At 33.3% G+C, this 12,687-nt stretch overlaps 2 protein-coding genes across 4 annotated transcripts; one reads left to right on the forward strand and one right to left on the reverse strand.

The window, feature by feature from the left end:
- Positions 1-278: 278 nt before the first annotated feature.
- On the reverse strand, positions 279-4,279 carry LOC102614051 (fatty-acid-binding protein 3, chloroplastic). Of its 2 annotated transcripts, XM_052438838.1 has the most exons (6): positions 3,824-4,279; positions 2,851-2,952; positions 1,728-1,883; positions 1,420-1,634; positions 1,135-1,294; positions 279-643 (listed from the first exon to the last, which is right to left on the reverse strand). In XM_052438838.1, exons 1-5 carry the CDS (start codon positions 4,029-4,031, stop codon positions 1,136-1,138), a joined length of 840 nt encoding a protein of 279 aa, XP_052294798.1. In that variant the 5' UTR covers positions 4,032-4,279; the 3' UTR covers positions 279-643; position 1,135. The 2 variants fall into 2 exon arrangements, with proteins under 2 accessions (XP_052294798.1, XP_006477800.2); XM_006477737.4 differs by lacking the exon at positions 279-643 and having other exon boundaries at positions 876-1,294.
- Positions 4,280-5,428: 1,149 nt separating this feature from the next.
- On the forward strand, positions 5,429-7,045 carry LOC102613275 (glucan endo-1,3-beta-D-glucosidase). 2 transcript variants are annotated; one of them, XM_052438217.1, is made up of 5 exons: positions 5,429-5,651; positions 5,888-5,975; positions 6,166-6,194; positions 6,449-6,683; positions 6,783-7,045. In XM_052438217.1, exons 2-5 carry the CDS (start codon positions 5,921-5,923, stop codon positions 6,812-6,814), a joined length of 351 nt encoding a protein of 116 aa, XP_052294177.1. In that variant the 5' UTR covers positions 5,429-5,651; positions 5,888-5,920; the 3' UTR covers positions 6,815-7,045. The 2 variants fall into 2 exon arrangements, with proteins under 2 accessions (XP_052294177.1, XP_015385533.2); XM_015530047.3 differs by lacking the exon at positions 5,429-5,651 and having other exon boundaries at positions 5,772-5,975.
- Positions 7,046-12,687: the final 5,642 nt, after the last annotated feature.

Consider the following 12,687-nt stretch of genomic DNA (forward strand, 5'->3'; position numbering starts at 1 on the left):
TCAAATTTATAATCATCAAGGTAATACAAGGACAATATGAGGACCAATGCATTAAAAGGGTAACATGTTTAGGTAATCAAATGACAGAAGATATAAACATGCACTGAACAAAATGACATAAGTAGAGTAATGCAGGATGTAACTATTTCTCAAGAATAAGGAATAAATGAAATTAGCAAGAACTTGTCTTCCAAGCAAGAGAAGCACATATCTAAACCGGTAACTAGTGGGCCCTTGTTACGGCCTAAACTGAAAGGATTGGATAAACAACACAGTAGAGAGCAGAATATTGTGGGAAGTAGGAAAACTGGTATTTATCTGCAGAAAAAATTCAAAACACCCAAGCATTCGAGAGGCTTGGTATCTCTCCCAAAATGAGCAAGCTCACTACAAAAATAATTCTCTACATCCCTCTCCCAAAAACCAGCTCCTCTCCATATAACCTCCTCACTTCTACGCCCAAATAGAATAACAGAAAAACTCTAACGAATTATCAAAACAGAATACCATCAACTTATTACTAACAGAAATGCATAACAAACTCTTCTCTCTATACTACTTGATAACACGTCAGCCACGATTGGTATTTCCGGAATTACCCTTGCGCCTTGCATATGTGAAACGTACTTGTGGCCTAACAGCCCTGGACCCAAAATAATAGGCAAGAAGGGAATCCAAAATTGAGAAAGAATAAATAAATGCAGTTTGCCTCTATTGAAATGCTGACACTTAAACATGCAGGATAATTTCTTAGAAGAAACATCTAATAATAAACATTAGAGCAATTCTCTAAAAAGGGGGGAGAGGGGGGAACACTAATGAAGATGATTATGAAATGGAATATCTTTAACAAGAAAGAAGAAAGCTGCAGCCAATTTTAAAGATGATGAACAAAATTACCAGCAAAAATGCTTATTCAAATGATGAGATTTTGCATCCATGAGCATGACGCATGTGCAGAAAGACTCTTACTGCTATACATGTTAATTGTGATGGATAACATCAAGCTCAATTTACAAGGCATTATCCAGACCAGGTTTAAAGCAGAAAACTATACAAAAATACATAAGTTATAGAGACATGATCAAGAACAACAAGGGAATAAAGAGATAACAAAAAGTTTAAGATATTAACTTCACTTGAGAATTGTAGCTAGTCCAGTGGCAACTGAGGCTTTCAAAGAAGGGGAAACTGGAGCTCCTCCAAAAAATACATCATAAAGAGCAAAAGTGACATTTTCTGACTCAATTGTAGCATCCACCCCGGATGGCAACCCATCTCCTGAAATGCTAACCTGAATCACAGTACAACCATCAGGTGAGTACATCAAGGGGAAAACCGAAAAAAGATCTGAAAAATAGTAAACAAAAAGTACTTTGTACCATAATGTACATTTCATGTCTAATAGAATAAACTTACCAGCATCTTCGAAGGATCCAGCCAAGTTAAGAATATGAAAGTTCCTTTCATAAGATTTCGCCCTTGGAAGATGCTTCGGAATGTGGACAGGGCCGATTCATCAACAGGTGTTGGTATCCTGATTCTTGGGGAGATCGCATCATCCAAAGCATCCCAGAAAGTTTTTCCATCAACATCTCTGACCAGAACAATCTTTAATGATTTCTCCGAAGGAGCTGCGGTATGAAGTTAATTTAACAACATCAGCTTGGCTTCAGAAGTTTAAGTTATATGAGAAATTAAAGTATTGATGTAATGATGTGTATTACCCTGATAGATTGTGTCAAACAAAGATGAATCCTCTTGAATGTTAGCTGCCCCTTTTCCTTTCCATGCATTCAGTTTACTTAAGATGGATTGGTTAATATATAGTCCAGCAGCATAGACCTTAACGCCAATGATAGCAAAAACTTTCTCCCTATATCCTGAAATTTTGCAAACAATCAAAGTTATTGTCCTGCAAATATTCAGCTGAGAGGCTAGTAAGATCTTGGGCCGACTTCAGACTACATCAGAGGCATGTTAAGCGAAATACTTATTAGCATATCCAAAATAGAGCCACTACCTAATTCGTTTAATTTTCACACAAAATCACAAGAGTCTTATGTATGCATGGTTGTATAGTTGTTTGATACTTTACATGAAATGATTCACAATATGAAAGACAAATAATAGGGAGAAACAAGTACTCTGTATGTATAATTTAGCAATACTTTCAAATGATACTTTCATATCAATCCATGAGGTGTTATACAATGTTTCAAAAAAACAAGTCTGTATCTTTAAAATGCTACTTTATATCAATCCATGAGGTGTTATACAATGTTTCAGCAAAAGATCCTTAACCCAGAAGAAAATAGAAAAATATTCCAACAACTTTGGAAAGAAATCAATTACCTACTCAGGTTACTCGTTACCAGCAAATTGGTTAACAGTATAAGAAATAAGATGCATATCAACTACTTATTCCCCAGAACAACTCCCTGCTAAAGTTTTAATTTCTTGTTTCTCACGTTTTGCAAAGATAGGAATTGGCAGAACTACTATATTCCCCAGCATCCTATACATGAGCAAGTTATAGGTTCTGCAATTACATCAGAGACAAACGAAACTCAGTGGTCCATGTTGTGGACCATGCATGTGAGACATGTGCGTACTACTTCCTATTTTAAAAAGTGAGGATAATGTGATTTCTCTTGGAGTTATCATAAACAATTCTGCATGGAGATATACATCTGGAAGTTCTGAATTTGTAAATGTAATCCAATTAGTTATAACTATTTTGGTAAATTCATTAAATTGTTAGCATGCGTATCCTATTTCATATGCTTAATGCAATGGCTATGCTCGATCTTCATTGATAAAATGCAGTATCACACTAAAGCATCTGACCTGTTCCAAGCAAAGACAATGGACTCGAGTAACCTGGCAAATTCAAAGACTTCTGAAATTTCACTTTAGTTACAGGTTCCTCCGTGTACTCTGCACTTCCAACTGCAAGTGGGAAAAGAGAAATTATAATTCACGGCAGCTCGCAAGGGGATCAGTTTGATCAACAGAGATATCAACTGGTAATTGTGAGTACCTTGTGTACCCTATTAAAGCTCTATACAATACATATGTAATCTGAAGTTGGGATGTCACTACTTAAACTTATTACATAGTATGCACATAAATTTGGTGTGTGTTTGTTCTAGCTACAAATGACATGAAGGAAGAAAATTTCTTAGCTCTTTGACAAGGACAATTTCTCAAGTCACACCTTGTCCAATACAACAATAAGAAATTTTGGGCTCATACTGTATTTCTTTACCTGAATCTAACATAACCAAAGAAACTACTAAGCTGAAAGCCAACAACTGTAAAGGAGTCCAATTTCACGGTAAAATTGTCAGTCAATACTCTCATTAAAACAAAATTCCACGATTAATTGTAAACCAATGTAAAATAATCCGAAGTTAAAATACCTTCTAAATTTACTTCTCACATTTTCGTGAAAACTTGTGTTCATGATGGTTTAAAATCTGAAAAATGTACAACGCCTATCATTTTTCCCAAAATTTCAACTTGTGATTCGAAAATTTCCCAATTTCAAAACTTTCTGCATACTCAACAAGTCTTTAACTTTATTTCTCTAATGCTCCTAGTAGCCAAATCTTTTTAACCAATCTACATGTAAATGAATCCACTGATAAATTTTTGTAATCCCAAAATGTATAATTTACACACTTTCTCAGTTCAATATGTGTCTTACAAAAACCCATTTGCATATAGAAGTTCAAAAAATAAATAAATAAATGACATTTTTTACCAGCAGAAAAGTAAGGCAATGTGAGCAATTTGGAGGAGTCTAATGGAAATTTACCTGAAGAAGAAGAAGAAGCTTTAACGGTGAAATGTGGTTGAATTCTTGTAGCAGAAAATGCAGAAAGCAAAGAGCAAGGGTTGTTTCTGAACGAATTCGCATGTGGTTCTGCAAACTTTCCCAGAAAAAGGTGACTGGAATTTGTCTTCCAAGTTTTGCAAGGAATAACGAGTGATGAAAAACAAATTGGTGTGGAAATTGCTGCCATTTTAGAAAATTCTGCTACGGCTTTGAGATGGCGGATTGCTCAGTGCAGTTTGATTATCAGCTTCAGTTAGTTGCTGTTGCGCGCTTTTTCACTCAACTAACCCATTGTTTTGCTCAGATGATGTGAAGATTATTAAACAAAACGGCGTAATTATAAATTATTAATTCAAGTGTAAAAGAAAATCTACTTTTTAGATAAATAATTGTATAAAGAAAACCAAGGCTACATGTTGTGTTTTCTGCATGAGTAGACTATTTTGTTAAAAAAGAAAAATTAATTATTTATGTTTTATAATACAAATAGCCCACAAAAGCCTAACCTAGAAGCCCAGCCAAACAAAAGTGAATGTGAAAAATAAGAAGAAAATTAACTCTCACGTTTACATATTCAATTATATGAAGTGTAGATTGTAAAATTAGAAATGTAATAATATAAATGCAATTATGTAAGTGAGGTAAATGGAAAGAAAAATGATGAAGAATTTTAATGGTGACAAAGATAATTATAAAATTGTGCCGTATTAAAGAGTTAATTAAACAATAGTGCCAAATTTTCACTTAACTCTAAAATATCATATAATTTTATAATTATTTTATCTTCATTGTGTGAGATAAGTTTTCAAATGAAAACCGTGCGGGTTGTAAGAAAAGAGCAAGGGACGAGCAAAATTCTCAGATTCCCAAACAAATTTCGTCCTGCTTTATGAATCGTTCCGGGATCAGGACAATTCTTCAAAGCCCAATTGTATTTTTTTATTTTTTATTTTCATTTAACTAAAAAAAAAATCTAATGAACCTTGGGCTAGTAAAATGGGCTGCTGCTTCGCTTGGGTTCATTTAATTTCACTTTCCAGCCCATTTCTTTTTATAATTTTAATTAAATTAAACGTATCAAAAAAATAAAATAACAAACAAATAAAAAAAAAATTTAGGACAATCAACACAATCAAGACGGATTAGTATTTATCAGTTAATAGTCGGTATGTATTTTTGTCATGATTAAGTAATTGATAAGGAATCTATTATAATAGCAAGTCTTACTTACATAATTGAGACGGGATCGGAATTAGCAAATCCTAAATTGAATCGTCTTAATTATTGTCTCTAACAACTAAGTGATGAATGATAAAAAAACAAATGAAATTTGTTATGTTGAGAGATTAAGATCTAGTGATTGAGAAAGCTAAAGATTAGTGTAAAATTTATAATTTGTTATTCGCTTTATTAGCGAAAAGGATGACATCTATGTACGTGGCTAATTTAGTGAACCACCTAAATTTCTTGTGTCGCGGTTTAATTATTGTTGTCGATTTAATCTGCCATTTACTGTTCTATTCACAGCGTTATTTTCATGCTTTGTACTTTCGAACTTTCGAGCAATCGAGCCGTCAAAACAAAATTCTTGGAGGGTGTTTCAGTAAATCTAGCCTTTTGTTCTCAAGGTGCTTGATAAATTTCCCCAGTCAGTCAACACAAGCAAGCTGTCAGACCGTTAGCCTTCAACAACGCTAGAGCCTAGACTACTGGCAGTGCTTCCCCACCAAAATTCATTAAGCAATTGAATTCAAGTAAGACAAAAGGACAATGATGAGCTAAGGGAAACGACGTAAAGTCATAAAAGGTTAGCTCACAACCACGTGCATGTCTTTTTCACTTTCTTTTAATTTATTTTTTCTCTTCTTAATTCGTCCCTTCTTTATATTTATTATTATGCCAACGTTTCTTTTGCCCATAACGTCTCCAACTCTCCACCGAAAAAATGTAACCGTTGTGTTAACCTTTTTCACTTTCATTTTGCTTTAAATTCTCACAATCTTTCTTTCCTTAAACATCCCAAAAAATCATTGCTTTCATCAGTAACTCAACTCAGAGAGTATCAGTAACATATCAATGGCTCCTAAAGCAGCTCTCTATCTTTTTCTCTTGCTCTTGTCCTTCACTTCAGGTACGACTTCATCTCTTTTCTAGCATTGCTCTTAATCATCATTCAATAATAGTTAGGAATTTCATTATTTCAATTCCAACTTCAATATCAAAACTTATAAAATTATTTAACATTGTTCACTTCATGTTGGAATACCTAACATTGTTCTTAATTATTACTCTTTACTCTAATTTCTTTTTAATTTCTGTAGGAGGAAACTTGCTCGTGGTAAATGGACAGGTAATAATATCAAATTTGGCACATACCACCATCTCACGAAATATCATAATCGATTTAAATTTACTGATGATAATTAAACGTTTAATTTATGCATGTTGATGTTTTTACAAAATTGTGATACTTCTACGTTGCTATAAATGAACACGTGTAAAGTTCAAATTGGCTTTCAAAGGCAAATCCTAAATGGGTTGTCATCATAAATTTAATTATTACTTGCTGATTAATTCGACGTTGCAATTAATCAATTTATTCAGAAAACTTGGTGTGTGGCAAAGCCTTCATCAGACCAGGCAGCTCTACTAGCAAACATCAACTATGCATGCTCTCAGATTGACTGCAGGATTCTGCAAAAAGGGTACCCTTGCTTTTATCCTGATAATCTCATGAATCATGCCTCGATTTCCATGAATCTTTATTACCAAGCCAAGGGAAGAAACCGCTGGAATTGTGATTTTAGGAACTCTGCTCTCATTGTTACCACAGATCCTAGTAAGTCATTAATTTGAAACCCTTAAATTAAGATATGATTAGCTATATAATTTGTATTACGCTATATTTACTTTTGTGTGTTTCTTCTGTGTTTTGCAGGTTATTCTAAGTGCGTCTACAGCTACTTGTAGTTTGAATGTGCTCATTGAAAGCAAATCTTGTAGTGTGATGTGATTGACTTAGTGTAGTTTATCTTATGAATGACAAAAGCAGCTAATAATTTAACTATTTTGGGTTTTAATTCACGCCGATTTGAATCGATTAATTGTTGAACAAGTGCAAGTACTCCTGCCTCTCTAGGTACTTTAATTTGCAACCAAAATTGAGTGAAAACAACTCAAACAAATTGTCACAAAAATTAATTTTCTTTTTCTCTTCTCCACTCATTATTATTTTAGTTTTATATATATCATCGATCGAGCTATTATCCGTTGGAAAAATAAATTTAAAAGTGGCTCCTACATTAACAACATGAATCCCAAAAGCAAAATATCTTTGCCTAGATTTTGCAACCGAATGGTTTATTTTTTAATCACATTTTAACTATTATGGCAAAGGAATGGTAGAATAAAAAGATGGTGTCAATTTTCTATTCATTTTGTGCAGCACTAACAAATGATTGGGGGATGGTGACCCCGTTTTCTCTTTATTCTAAGCACTTGGGGCGGTTAAGAATATTTTATTAACTAAAAAAAAAAGTTCTGTACTCGTTTTTTTTTTTTGTGGTAGATTCCTGACGCAAGCATATCCATTGGTTAGGCAAGAATAAAAAATGTGCATAATAATAATTGATAAATGGATATAATAGCATATACACGAGGAGCTCACCCAATTAAATAAACAAAAATAAAAAATCCACTAGTTAAACCAATAGCGTGGAAGGGGGATTTGTGCTAAATGTAGTAATATATCTTTCATTTAATATACTAAAGGTGTGTTTAGTAGTGAGGTGTTATATCTTTTTAAGTTGTAACTACTGTGAAGTAAAAATTATAATTGTAAAGTAGAACTGAGAAAAAAAAAAGTTATTGAGCTGCCAAAACCCGACTATAAGATTTTACTAAACAGCTTAGCAACTGAGCTTTAACAGACTAGCTATCACACATCACTTCCAAATGCACTCTAAAACCCTATGGAGGCCTCTATAATTGGCACCACGAATCATTAGCAATACTAGAAAAGTGTTTTTGTATTTACTGGGAGAAAATAAAGGAGGTAGAATTTCTCTACTCATTTATATAAAAGGCCTTGGAGCATCAGGGCACTGTTCTTTATTTATTTATTACATACCTCATGATATGTATATTATTATAATTAGTTCAAATATACAGATAGTAAGAAGTGAATTAAAAAAAAATATTGTTATTGCAAATACTTTGTTGGTATGTTTACTTATTGGAAATGAGAATAAGAATCAAGAAATAAGAATAAATGATGAGTTTACTTACTTAGATGAGAGGTGGTATGTGAATCAAAGTAACGAGTCCCAACTTACCAATATTTAAATTTAAAATTGTATAAACATTATCCAAAAAATTCGGGTCAAAGTTTGGTAAATGGTCAATGATCAAAGTCAATTATTGACCGGTTCAAGGCTGGACCAGTTCGGATTGACCCGAACTGGATCATGAATCAGCCCACAAATCAAACTAACTTTTTTTTTTTTTAAAAAAAAGGCTAAATCTCAACTTTAATTTTAATGGGCTAATGTAAACCAATCCTTAATTTTAATCTATCAAGGCCAATATATTAGGCTCAAAATTAAGTTTCATTAAGCCCACACAAATTTTGGATTTAAATGTTATTTTTTTTGCCCAAAAACAAATTTACAACACCTTAGGGATCCTTAAGATATTATCCAAGAAACCCTAACACAACTTTTTCTTTTCTCCATCTTTTATGCGGCAGCCATGCCGCTACTTCTTCTTCCTTATGCAGCGGCTATAGTCGTCGCTCTTAACCAAACTGCCGCACCTAGGCCATCCTTTTTTTGTTTAGTTCTAGATGGCTGCCGCTTCAACTTGATCAGTCGCGGCTTGTTTTCGGGAACGCCAGCGGTGGCTGTAGCTACTGCCGGCTTTAATTATTAATAAACCAAAACTATGAAACCGAATTTGGAATTTTTTTCAATTCCAAATTTCCTTAATTTTGTTCTCAAACTTAATAATATTAATAATTATGGTATTATTAAATGAGAGACATCAAAATTTTAATCATTAATCAAAATAAATTTGATTCTCAGTGATTCAACATGAAGAGACTTTGATACCACTTGTTAAAATAAGAAATTCATTTGGTGAAAATCATTACCTATAATTCATGAACATTCATGTTGTATCACCAAGAATTAATGACAAAATTATGCGGAAGCGTACCTCAATTCATAACACTAAATTGCTCTCTAGGGTTGTGTGACTGGGATTCTAAATCTACACGTTCTTCTAGAAAATCCTTTATTGAATATAAACATATGAAGAATATAATTCATTAAGTCTTGTAACCACTTCTGTTGACGTGGCAGATGGGTCAGCAAGGTTTTTATTGTTAGCTTTTGAGTTTGTTGTTTAGTTGGCAAAGTTAGTTAATTAATTTGTTAGTCACAACTCATTCTTTACACGTGAGTTAGCAAGTGTAGAATGTTCTAAACCTCAGTATATAAGTTCAGTGTACTCATAATTTAGATTAATAAAATTTGATGATTTGTTCTCTTATATTTTCTCTCAAAGTTCATCAAACTTTCTTTCACTTTCTCAGTAGCCAAACAAGCAAAAATAACTAGAATAAACTTGAATTTGGTATCAGAGCCTGAATCAATCAAATCACATCAAGCTTAAACACAAATATCTCATCATCAACATCATCTTTCACCTTCACAACTCCAATAAAACTTGATCGATCTAATTACATGAACTGGAAGTCTCAAATTCTCTCTTTAGTTCGAGCCAATAAACTTGAAAGTCTTCTTGATGGATCCATAATTTGTCCAGAACAATTCCTCTTAAATACTCTAGAAAACTCATACGTTTTCTCTAATGCTTCTAAAAATTCAACTGTTACTTGACTAGAGAATCCTAAATTTATTGTGTGGAAAAAGCAAGATCAGATGTTGTTGAGCTGGCTATTATCCTCCATCAATGTTGAAATTCTCAGTCTTATGATAAATTCTAAAATTTCTCATGAACTGTGGTCTAACTTAGAGCAACAATTTAGTTCTGAAACTACTGCTAAGAAAGTTCATCTAAAGATGATGTTGAATAATATGATAAAAGGTTCTATGACTATTACAAAGTATTTTAGCAAACTGAAATCTGTCATTGATGAGCTAGTTATTGCTGGAAGTTCTGTTAGCTCTTTGGATTTTATAACTCATCTTATTTCTGGACTAGGCCAACCTTATTATCCAGTGGTTGTGTATATTGAAGCAATTGTTCTAAATATGAGTATTAATGAGGCGTATTTAATGTTATTGACACATGAGGCATGTTTAGAAATTAATCAATCTAATGCCTTCAAGGAAGCTAAGTTGAACTATGCTACTAACTTAGCTCAAGTTGAAAACAATTAAAAGAAAACTAATAATCATGTAGCTTAGAACAATAATAACAAAGGGAAATAGAATGGAAACACTATAAACAGAATTAGATCTAATAACTGGAATGGAAACTTTACAAACAGAGGAGGCTTTAATTCAGGAAAGGGACAAAATCCAGGTAGAGAACAATGTAATAGTAACTGGAATAACTAGAATGAAAATCAAGGTAGAGGTAATATTGCTGGTGCTGTTGGAAATTTTTCTAGAAATGGTGGATTCTTTGGTGGTTTTAATGGTTTTGGAGGAAGAGGAGGTAGAGGAAGTATTATATGTTAGATTTGCTTTAAAGCACAACCATTCTGTAGCTGATTGCAGGGACAAGTTTAACAGTAACTTTGTTCCAACTTTCTCTATGCAAGGAAATTTTCCAAGTTAGAATGAAGTTTCCAAAGCTGCTTTCATGACCATATTAGAAGGAGTTGCTGATCAAGGATGGTATCTGGATAGTGGAGCAACACATCACCTTATTAATAACATACATAATTTAGTTGAAGGTAAGCCTTATCTTAGATCTCGGTTGCAGTTGGTTAGTAATGGACAAGGCCTTAGAATTATACACATAGGCAATACATGTCTCTTTACATCTTTAGAAAATCAGTTAAAACTTATTAATGTTTTATGTGTAACCAAAATTACTAAATATCTCATTAGTTTATCTTAACTTCTCTCAGATAACCATATGACCATTGAATTTGTTTCAAATCTTTATTTCATTAAGGACAAGATGCAAGGAGCATTGCTGGCACAAGGGATTGCTGAAGATGGCCTTTTTAAGCTACTGTCTCAAGATGAACTTATCCTTGATTATAAAGCCTCAATTTCACAACCTAGTTCAATGTTATCTATTATTCTAGTAAAGAAATTGTACACTCTTTGCAAGAGTTGAATAATCAAACACCTGTCTGTTCAAATTTGGTCAATTGTAGAAATCAAAATTCTGCTAGTTTCTTTACTTCTAGTAGTGAGTCAATGCAGTTGCTACACAATAGGTTTGGTCATCCAAGCAAACATGTTTTGCAAACAATAATAAAAAGTCCTCCTATGTGTAAACAGATGAGAAGAATAAAATCTTTTCTTATTTTTAAGTGCCTATAATAGCCAGTACAATGAGGTAAATTTATAAGATTACACATTCCTAATTTTTGGAATTATACAAATTAGCAATAACTGTACAAATAAGACAAATTAGATAATTAATCCTAGAAATCAAGAAGGTCAACTAATCTAATCTTTCCATATTTTATACACCTTCTCTCAAGTTAGTGCATAGATATTAATCATGCCCAACTTGTTAATGAAAGATTCAAACTTTGGTCTGAAGTATCCCTTGGTAAGAACACTTGCTATTTGTTGCTTTAAAGGGATGAACGACATACAAACAACTCAATTCTCTAGCTTTTATTTAATAAAATGCCTATCAATCTCAATGTGCTTCGTATGATCATGGTGAACCAAATTATTTGCAATGCTTATTACTGGTTTATTATCACAGAACAGTCTCACAGGTGCTTCAATATCTAATTTCAGTTCTCCAAAGACTCTTTTAATCCATAACACCTTGCAAACTTCATTTGCCATGGCCCTAAACTCAGCTTCAGTACTACTCCTGGCAACCACGTTTTTTTTTTTTTTTGCTTCGCCGAATAATTAAATTTCCCCATAAGAACGTACAGTAACCAGATGTTGATCTTCTATCGGAGATTGAGCCTGCCCAGTCTACATTTATGAAGACTTTTACACTCATTTGGTCACTCTTCTTAAATAACAACCTTCTTCTAGGTGTATTCTTTAAATACCTAAAAATCTTGTGAACTGCCTCTAAATGTTCCACATAAGGTGAGTGCATATATTGACTTACAGCACTAATGGTAAAGGCAATATCAGGTATTGTGTGAGATAAATAAATGAGTTTCCCTGCAAAACGTTGATATCTACCTTTATCAACTGGAGCTCCATTGGAAATATTTCCTAACTTCTAATTAGGATCCATAGGCATATCACTTGGTCTGCAACCACTTATTCTTGTCTCCTCTAGCAAGTACAGAACATACTTTCTTCATGACACATAAATTCCCATTCTAGATCTTGTAACTTCTATACCAGGAAATAGTGTAAGGGACCCAAATCCTTGATTTCAAATTCCAATGCCAGGTGCTTCTTCAGCCTACTCATCTCATCACCATCGCTCCCAGTAAGTATTATGTCGCCTATGTATATAATCAAGATAGTCATATTTCCACCATCCGTGTGTTTCACAAATATTGTGTGATCAGATTATCCTTGACTATATCCTTCTTTTCTAATAAACCTAGTAAATCTCTCGAACCAAGTACGAGGAAACTGCTTCAGTCCACAAAGGGATTTCTTCAACTTACACACATTTCTTCCAAACTTGTCTTCAAAGCTAGGGGG

Source organism: Citrus sinensis, chromosome 3 (genome assembly GCF_022201045.2).
Source record: "Citrus sinensis cultivar Valencia sweet orange chromosome 3, DVS_A1.0, whole genome shotgun sequence".
In the NCBI taxonomy this organism is placed as follows: Eukaryota; Viridiplantae; Streptophyta; class Magnoliopsida; order Sapindales; family Rutaceae; genus Citrus; species Citrus sinensis.